The sequence below is a fragment of the Pelophylax lessonae genome (genome assembly GCF_965119305.1).
Source record: "Pelophylax lessonae genome assembly, chromosome: 10".
In the NCBI taxonomy this organism is placed as follows: Eukaryota; Metazoa; Chordata; class Amphibia; order Anura; family Ranidae; genus Pelophylax; species Pelophylax lessonae.
In genome coordinates this window covers 203,167,858-203,189,903 of record NC_138777.1, presented here as the reverse complement: position 1 = coordinate 203,189,903, position 22,046 = coordinate 203,167,858, and the positions used below count along the sequence as shown (strand labels likewise).

Below are 22,046 nucleotides of genomic sequence, written 5' to 3'. Positions count from 1 at the left end.
CTGTGTGTGTGTGTGTGTGTGTGTGGTTTTTTTTGTTTTGTTTTTTTCTCCATAGTTTAGGCCCCCCCACCACATTTACTACAGTATTCTTTGTAGGTTGACTAATCTCTCTCCTTCTCTAGGCCTTGTCAATGCTGCTGAACGGTACTCCATTTGCCTTTGTTATTGATCTTGCTGCACTTGCTTCACGCCGGGAATACCTCAAACTGGACAAATGGCTGACTGATAAAATACGGGAACATGGGGTGAGTTATGATATGCCCTCTGGTAGGTCAGAATTTCATATTCATGTTGCTGAGCTGAGTATTTCATATTTTCTCAATTTTTCAGGAGCCCTTTGTCCAAGCCTGCATGACTTTCCTCAAGCGGCGCTGTCCTTCCATACTTGGCGGCATGGCTCCCGAAAAAGACCAGCCAAAAAGCGCCCAGCTTCCTCCTGAAACTCTGGCCACGATGCTGGCTTGCCTTCAGGCTTGTGCGGGGTAGGTCTTTGTGTACATTGGTCTCAGAGGCAGTGTGTGTGTAGGGTAGATTTGTATCTGTACATTGGTGTGGGATGCAGTTTGGAAAGGGTAAGGAAGTTATGGCCACAGTGTGAGGGTAGGTTCGTATGTGTAAATTTCCAGACGTTCAGTTCTATGTTTGACACTAGCATATGATGGCTGCTGTCTACAGAGAGGACTCTTTTATGGTATACGTTTATTTTCTCTCCTTTGCAGGAGTGTCTCCCAGGAGCTTTCTGAAACCATCCTTACCATGGTGGCCAACTGTAGCAATGTAGTAAACAAGGCACGGCAGCCGCCTCCAGGTGTTATGCCGAAAGGTCGTCCTCCCAGTACAAGCAGTCTGGACGCCATCTCTCCGGTACAGGTAATCTATCCCTGCACTGTATGGTTGTGCATGAAGAGCAGTTCTGTTCAGTGGAAATGATCACCACCTTTTATTTCTTTCTCCAGATCGACCCTCTGGCTGCAATGGCCTCTCTCAGCATTGGTGGTTCTGCTGCTCCTCACACACAGAGCCTTCCAGCTTTCCCTCCCAACCTGGGCTCCGCTTTCAGCACACCACAGTCACCAGCTAAGGCATTTCCCCCTCTCACAACTCCAAACCAATCTACTGCTTTTAGTGGCCTCGGTGGCCTCTCCTCGCAGCTGCCAGGTAACTAGATGGGGAGAAGGGAAGGGGGGGGGGTGATATTCAGTCTCTTTACGGTTAGCATTTATGTTGTATATGGATGACACTAAGCTTCATTTCGATTTGCTTCTTCTATGCAGGTGGCCTTGGGACAGGCAGTCTAACTGGAATGAGCACTGGAGGATTGGGCCTTCCTGCTGTGAATAATGACCCGTTTGGACAGAGGAAACTCAGCACTTCAGGGCTCAATCAGCCAACATTCCAGCAGAGTACGTTTTGTTGCTGGGAGCTTTATCTGTCAAACAGCAACCCGGATCTCCCTTTAATATTTTTTGTCTTCCCCTAGCGGACCTGTCTCAGGTATGGCCAGAAGCAAACCAGCACTTTACTAAAGAAATTGATGATGAAGCCAACAGCTACTTCCAGCGTATCTACAACCAGCCCCCGCACCCCACAATGTCCGTGGATGAGGTATGTGGCTGAGAAGTGTTTGTACACCCCTTGCGATAAAAACATTCTTTGCTGAGCTAAACCCTCCTATTCTTTTCAGCCAATGAAGCTGCCATCTTGGCCTCTATTTGATTTGCAACTGCCATGATGCTGCACATGTGATCATTTTGTCACCAGCCATTTGATGATTTGACCGTTTGGTTGAAACCTCAAAGCTGGTTAAAAAAGCAACTCCACTTTTGAGATAAAAAGCTTTCCTTTCTGCATGATCTATGTACATTGCAAGAATTTTAAAGTGTTACTAAACCCAGGAGCCCGCATTCACTTTATCTGGTCTCCTACAGTACACAGAACATGGAAATGCAATTGTTTTAGTAAATCTAAACTGCTAAATACTTTTCCTCGTCAGCAGTTGGAGCAGTCTTGTGACTTCACTGTGAATGGTTAAAGCTTGTAGGAGGAGTTTTAATTTTCCTCTGACTGTCCTAAGAGGCTGCAGGACCCCTGACCCTCTGGACAGTGCTGATTGGCCCTGTGCTGATCACATGCGCTCTACCAAGGGGAAAAACTATAGCAATACACACCAAACTGAACATGTGCAGCTTGCCCCCAAGGCTCTCTTCTATCAGGAGATGGTTTGGGGACACAGAAGAGGAGGATCAAAGACAGGCTCAAACAGCCTTTTTACACAATGTGCTGGATTAATGCCTCGTACACACGCAACGATTATCGGCCGACCGATCGTCCGACTTTTGTCCAGAGTTGTGTTTTGTTGGTTGGAATGTGCCTAGACTGCACACAAATTTTCTCAGCCAACAAAAATCTACTTCAGAAGTGATGTCATGTGCTGGTTTACTTTCCGTGTGTTTTTTCTTCTCTGAGCATGCCCAGTCTTGCTCATCAGATTTTTGTCTGCCGAAATCTGTACTGACTGACGGAAAATCGGCCGTTGTGTTGACGGCCAACAAAAATTTTATAGCCTGCACACAAGATTTTATTCGGCTGAAAAGTCGGTTGTTGGAAGCATCATACTAACAAGCCGAAAAACAGCCGATCGGACGTTGGCTGAAAATTCCCGGCCAATAATCGATGCGTGTGTACGGGGGCATAACTCATTAGGTTCCACAGTGAGTATAACAAGGCATGCTTTACTGCATATACACACTGATTTTACGGTTTTGGGTTTAGTAACACTTTAACAAAATTTGTTGCAGATTCCTACCTTTTATTTTGAAGAAGCGGCTTTTTGTGTCCATGTGAAAAGTGAATGGGAGTGATTTTTATAATCCACCAGCTGCTGCACTTGCACAGTTAGAATGAGGAAAGTAGCATGGTCAGCATCCTTTTTTAGGAGTACCTCACCATAAATGATTTTTCTTTCGTTCATTGAAGGACACAGCCATACTTCATGACAGATGTTGCCACCCTCCGAAGCCGAACAATAGGTGCAACAAAATGAAATGCACACTCAGGATGCCTTCTGGAGGTGCCCTTCCCCACCCCCCATCTGCAGCAAGAAGTGCAGTTATTGCCTAGCATCTCAGAAGTTGGGACATAGAGCTTTCCAGCTCCTAGTTTTTGCTTTGTCTGGTGTCAGCATCACTTGTCTTTACTAAGACAATAGCTCCAATCTTGGCTCTTTTATGCCTACGCAGGATAGCAATGGTGGACTTCCTGGATTACCTGCTTCTGTGAGATCTCTCCCCACCAGTCAAGACATTGGAGGAATTCGGTTTTGTTTTCATCTCCTCGCTTGGAGTTTCTGGGACTTATTCTATTCACCACCGTGGCCAGGATTCTTCTTCTGCTGAACAAATTTCAAAAAGTTCTACTTCATGTCTGTTGCCTAACTTCTCTGCGGATTACGCTATCTGTTTTCTGCATCTATATTCTGGGTTTCATAGTTGCTTCCTTTGAAGCAAATGCTTATGCAGAACACTGTTCCAGACCTCCAAGGGAATGATTTGTTGTAGTAAGGGACTTTCCTGGGTTTCAATCTATAATGTAACATCATGAAACAAAATTTTAAAAAATACAAATTTTATTGTACAAATACCATTCAAGAGTACCATGCCATACAACAATGGGTTCACCTAAAACCATCTTATGAAGACTTGTACCACATTATAGGTTGACGCGTTCTGATAAGATGTTTGTCAAGAGCATGTGTGGATGAAATCCTATAAAAAGCAGAGTCGGACCTCCACAGAGTCTGAAAACAAAGGAGCAGACTTCTGGCTTCACTGGAACAGCTTTTCTGTCTCACCCAAATTTTTATATAGAATATTCAGCATTCTGGTCGCTTCGGTCTCCTGTCAAACCTTTCGGCCCCTAATTTGATGATCTTCAACAGACTCCAGTCTCGTGGGGTGTGATTGGATCATTTACCCTTACAGGGCTGTTTGGTCTCGGGGGGAGACCAGTTTCCCCATCTACATCCTGGAACTTCAGACAATCTGTCTTTCCCATTGGACGACTCTTCTCCAGGATTGTCCTATCAGGGTATAATTGGACAATGCTTTGGCAGTGGCCTACATCAATCACTATGGAGGGTACCCGGAGCTTGGCTGCGGCCCTGGGGAGGCCTTGCTCATCAACTGGGTGAAGCTTCATGTACCAGTGGTTCTGATTTTGGTTGCCAGATCAGGGGGAATGGTCCCTGCATCGCAATTTTTATTCACATCTGTCAAGGCTGGGTAAGTCCGGACGTTGCTCTTTGTGTCCAGACTCCAATTGTTTAAGTTCCCAAGTTTGTGGCAAGGTCAAAGTACCCCTGGATCCTCTGGGGGCACATGTACTCCCTGATATATGCCTTTCCCTCTTAAAAGGCCTCCCCTGGTTGTTACCTGGAAACCAATGAGGGCATTCAGGTTATCCTGGTGGCTCCAGATGGTAAGGCAGGAATTGGTTAGGGGATCTTGTTCAGTTGGTCAGACGCTCTGTTCGTTCCATTTTGCCTGGATCTTCTTTCTCAAGGTCCAATCTACCACCCTGCTTTACAGTCAATGGTCTTAATGGCTTGGCTTTTGAGAGACAGGTGCTAAAGGGTGAAGGCCTTCCCCAGGCTATCGTTATCACCATGCTTTTGTGCTTGGAAGTCCTTCTTGGTTCATCTATTAATCACACCTGCAAGCCTACTTGGGAATCTCTAGTTTTTCATTCTCACAAGTTCTCCGTTGCTCCTGTCCTTTTCGTCGTCGTCTTTTTTCTTTTTGTCCTTTTTCCTTTACAAGAGACTTTGCCCTTCGCACAGTGAAGAGCCAAGTATTTGCCTTGTCTCCAACAACTCTTTGCATCTATCTCACCTCAGTCATACTTTCATTTTTTTTTAAAGTGATTACCTAGATAGTTACCCCCCCCCAACCCCCTTTGCCCTTTATGACTTTAACCACTTTACCCCCAGCCCTATTTCGGACACTTTTTGTTCACAAGTTAAAACCAGTATTTTTTCCTAGAAAACTACTTAGAACCCCCAAACAACATTATATATATTTTTTTTAGCAAAGACTCTGGAGAATAAAATGTCGGTCATTGCAAAAATTTTTGTCACGCTGTATTTGCGCAGCGGTCTTTAAAACGCCATTTTTTTGGAAAAAATTTGAAAAATCACATTTCACTGCATTTAAAAAATACTAAACAGTAAAGTTAGCCCATTTTTTTTGTATATTGTGAAAGATGTCACGCCGAGTAAATGGATACCAAACATGTTACGGTTTAAAATTGCGCCCCCCCGTGGGATGGCGACAAACTACGGTCAATAGAGATCACAATCTGCGACGCTTTAAATTTATTTAACGGTTACCAGTTTAGAGTTAGTGTAGCTCTTTTTTTTTTTTTTTTTTTTTTTTTTTTTTAATTATTGCCCACGCTCTGGCGATCGCGGCGATACCTCACATGTGTGGTTTGAACAGCGATTTCATTTGCGGCTCGACTTGTTGGCTTTGCAGAAGTCACCTTCTGAAAATATCCAGTTTCTCCCCCTTTTCGTATTTTTCTGATGGTGGCCTTTCTAATGGCCGTCACCTCTGCACATAGGGTGTTTGCGCTAGCATCCCTTTTTCGTGAACAGCTTTTTTGTTTTTGTTTGTTATTTATTGAAGTTATTTATTATTATTTATAGATTTTTTTTTTTTTATTATTATGCGCAACACATTTTATATATTTTAACCTGTTAAATGCAATCTGAGCTTGCCGACCCACCATCCCAGAGCATCAGAGTGCATTAAGCCTCCTCTGTTGAACTGGCTCCTGTCCCAGGGGGAGTGATACCAAATGCACTTTGCCTAGGACCTTTCTAGCAGCCTGGAGAGCGATGCCAGCAGAAGCTGGAAGAGGGGAGTAAGTGTATTAACCGCTTTAATACCTGGCACTTTCCTCCCTTCCTGACCAGGGCAATTTTTATCTTTGAGCGCTGTCACAAGTGAATGACAATTGCGTGGCCATTCAACATTGTACCCATATAGAATTCTTTTTCACACAAATAGTTTTCTTCTGGTGATATTTAAAAACCACTTGGTTTTGTGTTCTTTCATAAATTATTGATAAAAGATGGAAGTGTGAAGAAAAATTGCGCTTTTCTTTTTATAAAATTTTTGCAAATCGTTCTTCATGAATTTAGGTCAAACTGTATTCTGCTACATTTCTTTGGTAAGAATAACCCAAATCAGTGCAAAATCTTTAGTCTGTAGGAAAGTTATCCGTGTGTGGAGATATTGTATATCTGTATATCTTTTTTTTTTTTTTTTGTTTTTTGATCCCCTGCAGATATTTTCTTATTTTCTATTGCAGATAGATAAGTTTGCCCACTTACAAAGAAATGAGGGGTCTATAATTTTTATCAGGGAATTTTTATCAGCTCAAGCCAAGAGCGGGCTTCTCCAGACCCGCCGACAAGGCTCCTTCAGCATGAAGGTGCACCCTCACCCATATTGGGGGTGGGGGGTGGTCTTCGTTGGTTTCCAGGCCCGTGGACTTCCCTGGTACAAGACAAGTGGGTCTACATAAGTCATTTGGTCCGGCTACAAGTTCGGATTTCACTCTGTTCCCCGACAAGGTTCTTTCCTTCCAACTTGCGCCTGTCCCCAGGGTCTGTTTGGGGCGGTACAAGACCTGTTGCTTCAAGGGGTGATTGTCCCGGTTACGACTTCGGAGCGTTTTCAGGGTTTTTACTCAAACCTGTTTACAGTTCCCAGGAAGGAAGTCACGGTTCGTCCAATCCTGGACCTCAAGGCACTGAACTGCTTTGTGCAGGTGCAGAAGTTCAGGGTGGAGTCCATTCGCACAGCGGTGGCATCCCTGCATCAGGGGGATTTTCTTGCCTCTATCAACATCAAGGGCGTTTACCTTCACGATCTGATATGTGCTGGTCACTAGCGCTTCCACCCCTTTGCCGTGGGAGAGTAACATCATTTTGTGGCGTTACCCCTTTTGGTTCTCGCTTCTGGTCCTCGGGTCTTCACAAAAGTGTTAGCCCCGGTGCTAGCATTGTTACGCAAACTGGGGATCGCAGTACTGGGCTACTTGGATGACCACCACCTGCGAGCGGAGTCTCCTGCTACTCTGGTGGAAAGCCTGGAAATCACCATACAAACTCTGAAGGAGTTCTGCTAGATTCTGAATGTTCAGAAGTCTTCTCTGGTTCCTTCCCCAAAGCTGGACTATCTGGCTCTGACTCTGGACTTGGCCTTAGCCGGAGTGCTCCTTCCTTTGGACAAACTCCAGAAATTGCAGGCTGCAATTCGTCTCCTGCTGTCCAGCAGATGGTCATTCCTCCGGAATTGCATGCGGGTGCTGGGCCTGATGGTGTCTACCTTTTTTGAGGCGACTCCGTTTGGACAATCAGATCTGGCTGAGCCGGGAAACGAAGGAGTCCCTGATATGGTGGTTTTGGCTGGGCAAATCCTTCCTACCCTTGTATTGAACAGTGGTCACCACGGGTGCAAGTCTGTCCAGCTGGGGAGCCGTCCTCAGCAAAAATTCTGCTCCGAGGATCTGGACATTGGAAGAGTCCAGACTACCGATCAATGTCTTGGAACTCTGAGCAATCAGACTGTGCCTGGACTATTAGACGGATCGTCTTTGGGGAGGTCCAGTGCCCATTCAATTGGACTATGCCAGGGCCGGGGCACAAGCAGTGTCCTGGCAGTTCTGGAGGTAGCTGGCATTCTAAGATAAGCAGAACAGTTCGTTCCAGCCCTCCCTTCCATACACATTCCCAAGGTGGAAAACTGGCAGGTGGATGTCCTCAGTCGGCAGGCGTTGGACAAAGGGGAGTGGTCCCTTCATCTGGAGGGGTTTCATCAGTTGTCCTCTGGTAGATCTGTTGGCATCTCGGCTTGACGGAAAGATGCAGAGGTTTGTGGCTCAGTCATGGGATCCTCTGACGCCACAGACGTGCCGATGGGCCCCGTGGGGGGTCAGTATCGTCTGATTTACGCCTTCTCCCCTCTCAAGCTTCTGCCAAGACTTCTACGCAGGATTGAGGCAGAAGGGATTCTGGTAATCATACTAGCTCCGCACTGGCCTTGCTGAGCTTGGTATGCCGATCTGGTGCAGCTGGTTACCAACATTACTTTGAAGCTTCCTCTCAGGGAGGATCTGCTGTCCCAAGGACCGATCTTCTATCCTGTGTTACAGTCGCTGGCTTTGATGGCTTGGTGGTTAAACGCCGTGCGTTGATGGATAGAGGTTTGTCCAAGAATCTTCGAGAGATTCCCTTGCTTATGTTGTCTCAGAAGGTGGCTTTTTTTTGGTGGCTATCATTTCTACGTGTAGGATGTCGGAACTGGTGGTGTTTTTCCTGTCCACCTTACTTGGTGATTGACAAAGATAAGCTGGTGGTTCGCACCCTGTACGTTATGTACGTTATTCCTCCCAAAGGTAGTCTTTGATTTCCACTTGAATGAAGACATTGTGTTGCCTTCCCTGTTCCAGGCCAAAACATCCTAAGGAACTTGCTTTGCATGCCTTGGATGTGGTTTGGGCAATTAGGGAGTTGGGACTTCCTAAAAGACACCGTAGCCGCCAGGTACACCCTATTTGTGCTTATGGATGTGCCTCGGAAAGGGTAGTCCATTTCCTCTGCAACCATTTCCAGATGGATCAGACAGACGGTGATTCGGGCCTATTCCATCAGGGGTCAGGTTCCTCCTTTCCCTGTCTAGGTGCAGTCTACTCGAGCGCTTAGTGCCTCCTGGGCCTTCCGTCATTGGGTGTCAGTGACGCAGGATTGCAAGGCGGCTGGTGCACACTTTCACTAATTTTTGTGGGTGTGTTGGCATCTGTGGATGCTTCTTTTTGGCCGCAAGGCTTTGCAGGCTGCTGTTTACAGGGCCTGGTACTCTTTGAGGGAATATTGTTGTGTTTTTTTTTTTTTTTTTTCCCAGGTGGGCTCCAGTTGATTTGGTTGAGCTCCTGTTGCCTGGTTGGCTACTGTTTAGCCTTGGGAATTTTTTGCTTTTCCCACCCCTCAAGTTTAACACTGCTTTGGGACGTCCCAATGGTTATGAAGATCAGGAGCTGTCAACACACAGCCATTAATGTCTAAAACCCTGGCAACAAAAGTGAGTACACCTCTAAGTGAAAATGTCCAAATTGGGCCTCAAGTGTCTATTTTTTCTGGCCACCATTATTTTCCAGCACTGCCCTAACCCTCTTGGGCATGGAGTTTACCAGAGCTTCACAGGTTGCCACTGGAGTCCTCTTCCACTCCTCCTCCATTACGACATCACGGAGCTGGTGGATGTTGGAGACCTTGCACTCACTACTCCACCTTCTATTTAAGGATGTCCCACAGATGTTCAATAGGGTTTAGGTCTGGAGACATGCTTGGCCAGTCCATCACCTTTACCCTCAGCTTCTTTAGCAAGGCAGTGGTCGTCCTTAGAGGTGTGTTTGAGGTCGTTATGTTTTGAATACTGTCCTGCGGCCCGGTCTCCAAAGGGAGGGGATCATGCTGTGCTTCAGTATGGCACAGTACATGTTGGGATTTATAGTTCCCTCAATGAACTGTATCTCCCCTGTGACGGCAGCACTCATGCAGCATCCAGACCATGACACTCCCACCACCATGCTTGACTGTAGGCATGACACACTTGTCTTTGTACTCGCCTGGTTGCCGCCACACGCTTGACATTATCTGAACCAAATAGGTTTATGCACACATAGGCTGTTAGCAGTGTTTGGCAGGGGCGTTTTCTGACCTTAACAAAAAAAAAACTAGTGGGTTTTAAGAGGCGTTTTTCAGCTATAAAAACGCTCTAACTCTCTGATAAAAGCTTAAAACGTGCCTTTTCTGCGTGTTTGTTAAAAAAAAAAAAATTAAAAAATGTTTTTGAGCCATAAGCATTTGTGGAAATATAGTTTTGCTAAAAAAATGCTACTGCAAAGAGCTGGAAAAACTCCTTCTACAGCTATAGCTTTCTACTGACGTTTTGATAACTTCAGTGTGCATGAGGCCCTGAGGTTAAAATCGTCTGGTGGTAGCTCACAGGATTAATGCCTGTATTAGTACAGATGTCGCGTCCGGTGTTCTTAGTCTACATGTTATGTCACTTATGTGACTTCTTCAGAAATGACAGAAGATCTCATTGGAAGTCTTTTTATATAGCCGAGTAAAATACTGAATAGACGTGGCCATTTGCTAGGGGCCTGATCTAAAATCCAATGGTAGATAGAGACACCATCTTTGTGTAGCACATGGATGGAGACTCAATAGCCGTGTCAGCATCAGCAAAACATAATACAATATCTGTTGACTGTTAAATGGCCGGAAAACGTGTTGATCCAATGAGGGTGTGAGTACCAGAAGGGGCGCATGTACCCTGATTACAAAATACATAATGGCCCGTTACACAACGTCCTATCATGATCTGAAATGACAATATTCTATGTAAAAACCACATGAATCTGGACATCCATGAACAATCAATGGTATATACAGATTATTAAACTTTAAAAATATTCTCCAAATTCATTTTAAAATATTTAATAAAACATTTAATGCACCTAAAAACAATCGCACAAATACTGGCCGAGTCACTGTCTGATCTGATGGGGTTCACTTATGAGATCACATGAAACTCATATGGAATGGACGGTGGGAAGTAGACAAATAGCTCATTGGAAAAAATGGCACAATGTGTGTTGTAATTTAAAAATCACTAATAAAACAATTAAAATCAAATTCTTTATTTAACCCTGCAGGGGTGAGGGTATTCAGCAAAAAAATCATTTTAGACTCCAACTGACTAAGGGTTCTAATTTTATGGTTACCACTCCAATGTCTTTTTTGTAAGGTTCTATACCCCAAAATTTCAAGTGGGTGGGATCTCTATGGTGTATTTGATCAAAATGTTTTGATACACTGTTTATCATATCCCTTAATTATGGTTTGTATGTACATGTTTTTAGTCTAATCCTTAATCGTTTAATGCATCCTATGTATTGAAGTCCGCAGCTACACTCTAGGGCAGTGATGGCGAACCATCTTTATTTATTTTCATTATTTTCCTACATATAAACAAATAACACAGATTACAAAAACAGAATAACATGACAAAACCTAAATCTCTATTAATACAACCAAATAAGCGGGGCGTGCAGGACAGAGAGAGAGAAAAAAAAAAAATTAAACCCATGGCCCTACCAACAAGGTACCTAAGGCACTAACCAATTTAATCAAATTAGGAAAACGGTGCATAGGGTAGCCGTTGGATATAAGCCCACATACTAAGCATATAGTGAGAGATACAATGGCCCACCTAAGGTAACCTCCACTTTAATATAGCTCGATTCCTCTAAGTTAGTCAAACCAACCAAATAAAGTACTACTTGAGAACACAAAAAAAAAAAAAACACCGATAATATAACGTCACCAGCAGGAAACCACAGAGTATACCAATTTTCCCCCCTATAGATCTACTATACACTAAGATACAAAGATAGTAATATGGGACGTAATGATATTCAATTTTACTTGGACTATAAGAACTTGTCCAGTATAGGCCTAGGGTCCACTAATTGGAAGTAAATGGCATTTCTGGAACGCATCCACACGACTGCTCGGATACCTTAGCTGAGGTGTAATGAATCCAGGTGATGGCAAACCTTTTTTTGAGCCTGAGTGCCCAAACTTCATCACGAAACTTTATTTTTTTTTTTTTTTTTCTTTTTTTCAAAGTGCCAATACTGCAATTAAACTGCAGACACCCAGGTGGTGATCGCACACTCCAAGAGGTATTGTAGTCAATTCAGCTCTTACTCGGCTCTGGCGTCCAGTGTCGGTGTGCCTGGCAGCAGCATTTTTTATTGGTGCCTTTGATCACCTTCCTCACTCTTGGTGGTGTCCTCTCGGCACCATCCTCTTGCTCCTCTCTGGCTGGTTCAACTCCAGGGGCTGTTGTGGCTTGGGCGCTCTCCCTCCGGAACCACCTCGGCCTCCTCTCACTCTTGTCTCCACACACCCTTGGCCTTTGCTCTCCCTTCTCTCTCATCCCTTTTTTCCTTTTTTTTTTTTTTTTTTTTTTCCGGGCTCCAGGCTGTCCCTCCTATTTTTTTTTTTTTTTTTTTTTCAGGACATGCTGGGGCTGTAGTTTTTAATCGAATAAAAAGGAGCCATAGTTTTCCCGGGACTACTTGTCCCATGGTGTACTTGTCCTGGCTCCTCATTGGTCCCTGGCTTCAGCCAATGGGGAGACAGGAGGAATCAGAATAGGCGGTGATCCCTGCAAGCACTGCTCTATCCCTGTCCCGCGCTGCTTGACAGAAGGGGGGCAAGCGGGAGAAATACACGGACGACTCGCTTCTCCCCTTGTTACAATGCGGGCAGTGGCGGCTCTTTGCGTGCCCACAGAGCTCTGTGTGCCAGCTGTGGCACGTGTGCCATAGGTTCGTCATCACTGCTCTAGGGCATAAACTGACCCTTCTGTGTTGCAGCCTACAAAATCCTTGATTTTGTATGTGGTTCCCATACTATATTTTAGGAAAATTCAAACTTTTGTTCGTTAGGTGGCTTTGTGAATGGGAACTTTTTAGGAGGGTCTACTTTTTTTTTTTTTTTTTTTTTTTTTACAACTTTATCTTTGATGGTAGGAGCCTTCCTCTACACAGATTTCAGATAATTCGGTAGTACACTTTGGAGAAGGTTGTCTGCCTTTTAATATATGGCATTGCCTTTGTATAAAAGCTTTCAGTGTTTCTGCCTATACTGGTATGTTATAATCTAGAATAATGGGAATACGGTCTACTTGTGAAATTTTTGACTTGGTCCTCCATTTAATAATGTTCGTTGTTTCCACTTTAATCTTTTTTCAATCAGTCCTTGGTCATATCCTTTAATGATGAATCTTTGTCCAATTTCCTTTGCTTGTTCCACATAATCCTTCTTTTTTTTTTATTCGTGCAGTTCCGTCTTAGTTTCATCATTTTTCCCTTAAGTATAAAATGGAACCAATTTTTATGATGGCCACTCTCTCTAGGGTTAAACAACTGTTTCTGTCTACACATTTGAAATGTGCTTTTGTGGTCAAATTATAGTTCTCTTGTATAATTTCCAAATCCAAGTATGTAATCGTTTTCTTACTGATCTTCCATGTAATTTTGAATTCTCCCTGTCATTCAGTTCTAGCCCTTCTAGCAAATCTATTAGCTTAGTCTTAGTTCCTGTTCCACATCACATCGTCAATATATCTTTTATAGAACGGCTATTCAGTTAGTGTATGAGTGTAGACCAACTCTTCCTCCATTGGGTCATGAAGAGATTTTCTTCACTGGGTGCAAATTTGGCTCCCATAGCTACTCCTGTTTTTTGTTGGTAATAGGTCTGTTGGTGACAATGGACCTTGTTGAATTTTACTCCTAGTATGCCAGTACATTTTACAAAGTGGTTGAATTCCTTGACGTCAGTTTAGTAAATTTGGATTCTCTGTTTTGATATGATATATATATATATATATATATATATATATATATATATATATATATATATATATATATATATATATATATATATATATATATATATATATATATATATATATATATATATATATTATTATATAATAATTTTTTTTTTTTTTTATGAGGTCTTGTTTAGTCCAGATGTTTTTGTACATTCATCTTGCTGCTTTTATGGATGTTTAGATTTTATGTTCTCACTCATCACTTTGCTATCTTGCAGGTATTGGAAATGCTGCAGAGGTTTAAGGACTCCAACATAAAGCGGGAGCGTGAAGTCTTCAACTGCATGCTGCGCAATTTGTTTGAAGAGTATCGTTTCTTCCCTCAGTACCCGGATAAGGAGTTGCATATTACTGCCTGTTTGTTTGGTGGCATAATTGAAAAAGGACTAGTAACGTACATGGCTTTAGGACTGGCACTGCGCTATGTACTGGAAGCACTGCGCAAACCTTACGGATCCAAAATGTATTTCTTTGGCATCGCTGCACTAGATAGGTTCAAAAACAGGTATGTCTGTGTCTTGGGTTGCAGGGAACTGTCTGTTGTGTTTCCAGCACGGCATAAAGACAGAAGTGCTGGACAGATGATGCGGAAAGCTGAAAAACTTTGATTCTAATACCTGCTCAACTGCAGGATTCCGCATTTTGGTCATTTGAAGCTGAATATGATGTATATGAAAGAATGTATTAAAAAAAAATACTTAGACGTGTGACCTTTTTGCCCAGTCATACACATGTGGATTGTGTGGCCATTCTTCCTTCTTGGCCTTAAAGGGTTAGTTCAATTTTACAGAAACTGTAATGTTGGTAGGGGTCCCGTAGATGAAAACAAAATGTGCAGCTTAGACCAAAGTTGGATAATGCCCTTGGTGGCGGTTTAGGCAATGTATGTACCTCGCGAAGCCTAACTGAAAAGTTCCCAGAGATGCTATCGCCCCTTCCTGCCTTGTAGTTCCAGCTGGGAGTGTCTGGGTAACAACGTCACACTCCTCTCCCCCTTCCCCTTTTCCTCTCCTCTCCCCCCTTTTTTCCTCCCCCCCCTTTTTTCCTCCCCCCCCCTTTTTTCCTCCCCCCCCCTTTTTTCCTCTCCCCCCCCCCTTTTTTCCTCTCCTCTCCCCCCCTTTTTTCCTCTCCTCTCCCCCCCCTTTTTTCCTCTCCTCTCCCCCCCCCTTTTTTCCTCTCCTCTCCCCCCCCCCCCTTTTTTCCTCTCCTCTCCCCCCCCCCCCTTTTTTCCTCTCCTCTCCCCCCCCCCCCCCCCTTTTTTCCTCTCCTCTCCCCCCCCCCCCTTTTTTCCTCTCCTCTCCCCCCCCCCCCTTTTTTCCTCTCCTCTCCCCCCCCCCCCTTTTTTCCTCTCCTCTTCCCCCCCCCCTTTTTTCCTCTCCTCTTCCCCCCCCCCTTTTTTCCTCTCCTCTTCCCCCCCCCTTTTTTCCTCTCCTCTTCCCCCCCCCCCCCTTTTTTCCTCTCCTCTTCCCCCCCCCCCCCTTTTTTCCTCTCCTCTTCCCCCCCCCCCCCCCTTTTTTCCTCTCCTCTTCCCCCCCCCCCTTTTTTCCTCTCCTCTTCCCCCCCCCCCCCTTTTTTCCTCTCCTCTTCCCCCCCCCCCCCTTTTTTCCTCTCCTCTTCCCCCCCCCCCCTTTTTTCCTCTCCTCTTCCCCCCCCCCCCCTTTTTTCCTCTCCTCTTTTCCCCTTCCCCCAACACACTTTAAACCCTAAAAACGCATGTAATGTGTTCAGAAAGGTGAACTTGGCCTTTAAAGCCGTTTTCATTTTGATGACGTTCAGCTCTAACCCTGGATGTATGGTTCACAGGTTGAAGGACTATCCTCAGTACTGTCAGCACTTGGCTTCCATCAGTCACTTTATTCAGTTCCCTCATCACTTGCAGGAGGTAAGTTCTCCGTCCTTTGCACACTCTGTTCTCTGTTCTTGTCCTGCATGATTAACATGTGCTTCCTTCCCATTCAGTACATAGAGTACGGTCAGCAGTCCCGGGATCCTCCGGTCAAGATGCAGGGATCTATCACCACCCCAGGCAGTATTGCACTTTCACAGGCCCAGGCTCAGGCTCAAGCCCAGGCCCCTGCCAAAGCTCCTCTTCCTGGCCCCGTAAGCACCAATGCAGTTACCACATCTACCGCCACAACCTCAGCCAAAACCGTTACGATCACCAGGCCCACTGGCGTCAGCTTCAAGAAGGATGTACCGGTAAGAATTCTTTTGTGGGTCAGATAATCCTTGTGGTGAGGTCTGTCTTCATCCTGGGGGCATGGAAGACTCTTTAAATCTCATATATTGTCCTTCTTCAGCCGTCCATCAACACTACCAACATAGACACGCTTCTGGTGGCTACTGACCAGACAGAGAGAACTGTGGAACCACCTGAGAATGTGCAAGAGAAGATTGCTTTCATATTCAATAACCTGTCACAGTCCAACATGACCCAGAAGGTAAGACCATAGAGGGGCGGAGAAATCTTCTTATGCAGTAAGGTGGCTGGGGACCCTGCTTATTTTAGGACCAGCCTCCTGTATATTCTTGAATGTATAAGTTCTGTCTGGCATGCTTTCTGATCATATTCTGTAAATAGGCAGACTCCTGTTCATGGCAAATGTTATAAAGTTATTTTAAAGTTGTTTAACCACTTAGTGACTGCCCCATGCACATATACTGCAGTAGGGCGACCGTTCTGTGGCAGATCACATACCTAGTATGTGATCTGACACTTCTGGGGCTCGCGAGCTCCCGGGCAACCCCGAATCCCGCTGTGATTGAACACAGAAGGAACCAATTAGCGGGCCTGTGGGACTATGTCCACCCGGACCCGCCAATTGTTCGGGAAAGAAGCAGGAGAGCGGTCTTTCTATGTAAACAAGGCAGACCGTTGTTCTGTCAGTAAGGAAGGCAGTGATCCTGTGTTTCTGCTAATTATGAACACGGCTCTCTGCCTTCCCATTGCACAAGCATCTCCCCCAGAGTAACAGCACATTTTAGGCACACATTTAACCCTTTGATCGACCGATAACCCCTTCCTAGCCACTGTCAGTACAGTGACAGCGCATATTAGCACTGATCACTGTATTGGTGTCACTGGTCCCCATAAAAGTGTCACTTGGTGTCCGCTTTGTCCGCCGCAGTGTCAGTCCCGCTTTAGGTCGCTTATCTCCGCCATTATCAGTAAAATAAATAAAAACTCCATAAAAATATCCAATAGGTTGTAGACCCTATAACTTTTGCACAGACCAATCCATATACGCTTTTTGGGATTTTTATTTTTTTTTTTATCAAAAATGTATAGCAAAATACATATTGGCCTAAATTAATGAAATATTAATAAATATATATATATATATATATATATATATATATATATATATATATTATATATATATATATATATATATATATATATATATATATATATATATATATATATATATATATATAAATTTTTTTTTTTTTCTTCCAAAATTGTCAGTCTATAGCGCATAAAGTAAAAACCGCAGAGGTGGTCAAATGGCACCAAAAGAAAGCCCTATTTGTGGGGAAAAAGGACATAAATTTTATGTGGGTACAGCGTTGCGCAATTGTCCGTTTAAAGTAACACAGGCCTTATCGCAAAAAATTGTCTGGTCATGAAGGGGGGGGGGGTAAACCTTCCGTAGCGGAAGTGGTTAATGGTTTAAGCAAGTAATTAAAAAAATAAAATTATCCTGCACTGCAGATAGACCAACCAGTAAACCATAGTGTGTGGGAGCTCCCTCTGTTGCGCTGCACACAATGCAAACACAGCCAGTCAGATAGTTTGCACCCTTTAAGGGAAGTTTCCATTGTCTTTTGTAGTGTTGAGCTTGGTTGCAGTCAGTGTACATTCCGATGCTTTTTCTAATCCACATGCATTTGTAACTTGACAGGTGGAGGAGTTGAAGGAAACTGTAAAAGATGAGTTCATGCCTTGGGTGTCTCAGTACCTGGTGATGAAGAGGGTGAGCATCGAGCTGAACTTTCACAGTCTGTACTCCAACTTCCTGGACGCTCTAAAGCATATGGAGTTCAACAAGATGGTTCTAGCGGAAACCTACAGGAACATCAAGGTGTGGATCTTTTCCGGGCTTTTTTTTTTTTTTTTTTTTTTTACATACTCTTATCGTCTTGGGTAGTAATGGCTGTACTTTCCCTAACAGGTGTTGTTAACGTCTGACAAAGCTGCTGCTAATTTCTCTGACCGGTCTTTGCTGAAGAACCTGGGCCACTGGCTGGGCATGATCACCCTGGCCAAGAACAAACCCATCCTGCACACGGTAAGGACTCCTGGAAGTGCCCACAGTGTCAGACAATTGGTTTCCCTGCCTAGTGAGGTGGGCACAGAGGTTTCAAGGCTGTTCATCTTTCCAGCTGCGTTTTAGCTTGTGTTGTGTTGAATTTCCAGGACCTGGATGTGAAATCGCTGCTGCTGGAGGCCTATATGAAGGGACAGCAGGAGCTGCTCTACGTGGTGCCTTTTGTTGCTAAAGTCCTGGAGTCCAGTGTCAGGAGTGTGGTACGTGTTTGTCTCCAGGGCATTACATTGATAACGCAGGTCTTTGCTGGTTACTGATGGCTTGTCTTCTGTGCAGGTTTTTCGACCTCCAAATCCATGGACAATGGCAATAATGAATGTTTTGGCAGAGCTTCACCAAGAGCATGATTTGAAGGTCTGTTCTGCATCCAGCATTATGTTTAGTCTGTCTTGTCCTTCTGCGCTTCACTGATTTTACTTTTTTACAATCCTTTCCATCCCTCAGCTTAATCTGAAGTTTGAGATTGAGGTTTTGTGTAAAAATCTAGCTATTGACATCAATGACTTGAAGCCTGGAAATCTCCTTAAAGACAAGGATCGTCTAAAGTCTCTGGATGAGCAGCTTTCTGCCCCAAAGAAAGATGTGAAACAGCCAGAGGAACTGCCCAGCATCCCCAGCGCCAACGAGTATGCCATCCGCACAGCAGGCAAGCTCTGGGCTTCGGTTGAGAAACAGGAATCTGATGCTGTCTTCACAGGTAAGCTCTGTTCAGGGGGTTTTGTCCTTGTCTGTTTTTCCGGGGATTAGCTTGACCTTGCATGTGAACTGCCTCAAGTGAATTGTTTCCCCTCAGCCACGGCGACAGCCCCACCCCCGAGCACCACGTGTGCTCCAACAGTTCCTCCACAGCCACAGTACAGCTACCATGATATCCACGTCTATTCGCTTGCTGGTATTGCACCTCACATCACGCTCAATCCAACAGTGAGTGACCATTCTTTAGCCTTTTATAATTAACGTTTGTTGGAATTATCTCTGGTTTTGTTAATCTTTTTTTTTTTTTTTTTTTTTTTTTTTTACCTTTTTGCAGATCCCTCTCTTCCAAACCCACCCCCACCTCAAACAGTATGTGCGGCAGGCCATTGAGCGGGCTGTGCAGGAGCTGGTACATCCTGTGGTTGACCGTTCCATAAAGATCGCAATGACCACCTGTGAGCAGATAGTGCGAAAGGACTTTGCGCTGGATTCAGAGGAGTCTCGAATGCGGGTGGCGGCTCACCACATGATGCGCAATCTGACTGCTGGCATGGCCATGATAACCTGCAGAGAGCCTCTGCTGATGAGTATTGCTACCAACTTGAAGACAAGCTTTGCCACCTCAATGCGTGTATGTTAAATGCCACAAATTTATTTTTTAATTCGGGTCATCTTAAACTTTTTTTTTTCCTTCCTATTTTTACAAAACGCACAATTCGCATTCACTAAACTTTTCGCTCCAATTCTTAAATATTTCATAGCCTACAATATATACATATATCTTTATTATCAACAAACATAGGTTCCATTTGCCCTCTTGAGACCTAATCCCCCCAATCTGGACACCCCCCCCCTATGTTGGTAAACCATATGTTCACTTTGTAAGGCTTCGTTTGCAGTTTTTACCCTTAGGGAGTGGGTTGGGGGAGCCGTGGAGGTCCAATTCTCCGCTATCAATTTCTTTACTTAAAATAGTCGAAGGATCGCCATACAAATCGGAGGAGTATGTACTTCTCTATCCAGCCACCCCATTACACATCATGGGTTCCATAGGAATATTAACTCTAAACACATTATTAGTGTCCAATACACCAGTCCAGTATCCAACCAACTTGGACACCTCCACATCATATGCATCAGCGTCCCAGCATCCCTTTCAGATCGTAGACATGGGTGTTTCCCTCTGAATTCCACAAATTTGCCTGGTAAGACAAACCAGTCCAGCGTTGGGTTGTTAACATTGTTGTTTGTTCGTCAGGCTGCCTCCCCCCAGCAGCGCGAGATGATGGAACAGGCTGCTGCTCAGGTGGCGCAGGATAACTGTGAGCTGGCTTGCTGCTTCATCCAGAAGACGGCAGTTGAAAAAGCTGGACCAGAAATGGACAAGAGGTTGGCCACGGTATGTACTCGCTGCTCCTTTTCAGTAATTGGTCTGCATGTGATGCTTCAGTCCTGGATTGTAACACCATGCCAACATTCATGTGTCTTCAAACTTTCATTCTTGCAAAAATGTTTGCTTTAATTTTGAATTAACAACTTAGGGCTCTTTCACATGGTCCGCCTCCGTAGGCGGATCCGTGCTGCTCTGCGGTGATAGATCCGCGATCCCCGCTGAGCCGGCGGATGACAGCTCCATCTCCGCTTGCAGTGCGGAGAGGGAGGTGTCGCAGCCCCCGCTGCTCTCTATGGGGAATCGGATGAGTGCGGACCGCCTGTCTGCTCTCATCCGATCCCCAGGACGGATGGAAAATGGGGTTTCCGTCCGGATTTCACGGACAGGATCGGATGCGGATGTCAGCGGACATGTCACCGCTGACATCCGCTGCTCCATAGGGCTGAATGGGGAATCCGATCAGATCCGCCTAAAAAACTGACATGCGGATCTGATCGGACCGCCCGTGTGAAAGAGCCCTTAAGAACCAGGCCTATTTCTTGACACTTGTTGTTTACAAGTTAAAATCAGAACTTTTTGCTAGAAAATTACTTAAAACCCCTAAACATTATTATATATATATATATATATATATATATATATATATATATATATATATATATATATATATAATATCTATAATTTTTTTTTTTGCAAAGACAATGGAGAATAAAATGGAGATCGTTGCAATACTTTGTCACTGTATTGCCCAGCGGTCTTGCAAATGCAATTATTTTAATGAAAATAAATAAGAAAATTGTAAAGTTAGCCCAATTTCTTTCTATAATATGAAAGGTAATGTTACGCCGAGTAAACAGATACCAAACATGGGTACTTAAAAAATCTCCATAGGTGCCGCTTTAAAAAATTCTACAGGTTACCAGTTTAGAGTTAGAGGAGGTCTAGTGGTAGAATTATTGCTGTCGCTCTAACAATCACAGCCATACCTCACATGTGCATATGTGGGCGCTTTAATTTTTTTCTTTTTTACCTTTTTTATTTTTTACACTGTCTTCGCTCCGGTCCTCCAAAACCATAGTCAAGTGGGGGGCTATCTTGCACTCATGGGACTTCCTGCCTAGGACCCAAAAGGATCGAGTCATTTTCCCTGCTACCGACGTGCAGCGGGGGGCACCTCTCCCGCTGCCCATAAGTGATCCCATGGTCAATCTGCCGATGGGACCAATTTTATGTAAAAAAAAATACCGGGGTTATTGCAGCGATCTGCTATAACCCCAGTATTTACCATCAAAGTAGCGACATAAAACTGCGGGCGGTCCGGAAGTGGTTCTAAAGCTTTTTACCGTAACCACTTTTTCTGTTCTGGGAGGGTGTCCATTGGCGTCCTCTGAACCCCACCCCTCGTCCGCCCCCTAAGGCGCTCATCCGGCAGACTCGGGGATTTGTGTGCTTTGGACACTGCCAGCCACGGATAGTGGTAAAGGGCCAATCACAGAAGCCCTTAACTACGTGATCAGCTGTGTCCAATCGCAGTGTAAACAGAATTGACGGTTATCAACATTCCTCTCCATGCACAGTCAGTGTGAGGGGAGGATAGCCGGTAATCTTGACGGGTGACATGCACTTATCAGTGCCGCCTCATCAGTGAACCTATCCTTGCCCATCAATGCACATCGGTCAAGGAGAAAAATTACTTATTTGCAAAGTTTTTTTTTTTTTTTTTTTTTTTTTTTTTTTATATAACTTCCACCAAAAGAACACGCTAGCGGTCTCAAGGTATAAACATTTTGTATAGAGTACAGTGTACTGCACAATTGTCGTTCAAAGTGCGACAGCACTGAAAGCTGAAAATTGGCCTGGTCAGGAAGGGGGTATAAGTGCACAGTAAGCAAGTGGTTAATAGTTTTTTTTTTTGTTTTTTATACCTTAAAAATGCAACAGGACCGCCCCCCCCCCCCCCCCCTATACTTTCCTGAGCACATTCCTTATCAAGCGCTGTGCATGAGAGCAGAGGTTCTCCTGACTGTCCCTCCTCACTGGGCAGATTAATAGCAGAAACCCATTGGCTCCCGCTGCTGTCAA

The 22,046-nt window shown here is 44.4% G+C and overlaps 1 protein-coding gene across 4 annotated transcripts in view; it reads left to right on the top strand.

Moving 5' to 3' along the window:
* The window catches only part of CNOT1 (CCR4-NOT transcription complex subunit 1), a 59,007-nt gene that overhangs the window by 9,727 nt on the left and 27,234 nt on the right, over nt 1–22,046 (top strand). For 2 of the 4 annotated variants that reach the window (XM_082270147.1, XM_082270146.1), the window contains exons 14-31: nt 123–245; nt 331–482; nt 720–870; nt 957–1,158; nt 1,275–1,403; nt 1,481–1,605; nt 13,763–14,049; nt 15,348–15,426; nt 15,504–15,743; nt 15,845–15,985; nt 17,450–17,629; nt 17,720–17,836; nt 17,965–18,075; nt 18,152–18,229; nt 18,320–18,572; nt 18,669–18,799; nt 18,906–19,202; nt 19,830–19,970. In XM_082270147.1, the coding sequence (XP_082126273.1) occupies nt 123–245; nt 331–482; nt 720–870; nt 957–1,158; nt 1,275–1,403; nt 1,481–1,605; nt 13,763–14,049; nt 15,348–15,426; nt 15,504–15,743; nt 15,845–15,985; nt 17,450–17,629; nt 17,720–17,836; nt 17,965–18,075; nt 18,152–18,229; nt 18,320–18,572; nt 18,669–18,799; nt 18,906–19,202; nt 19,830–19,970 (2,937 nt within the window). Of the gene's footprint in view, nt 1–122; nt 246–330; nt 483–719; nt 871–956; nt 1,159–1,274; nt 1,404–1,480; nt 1,606–13,762; nt 14,050–15,347; nt 15,427–15,503; nt 15,744–15,844; nt 15,986–17,449; nt 17,630–17,719; nt 17,837–17,964; nt 18,076–18,151; nt 18,230–18,319; nt 18,573–18,650; nt 18,800–18,905; nt 19,203–19,829; nt 19,971–22,046 lie in introns of all 4 variants that reach the window. The other 2 variants (XM_082270145.1, XM_082270144.1) reach the window with 1 other exon arrangement.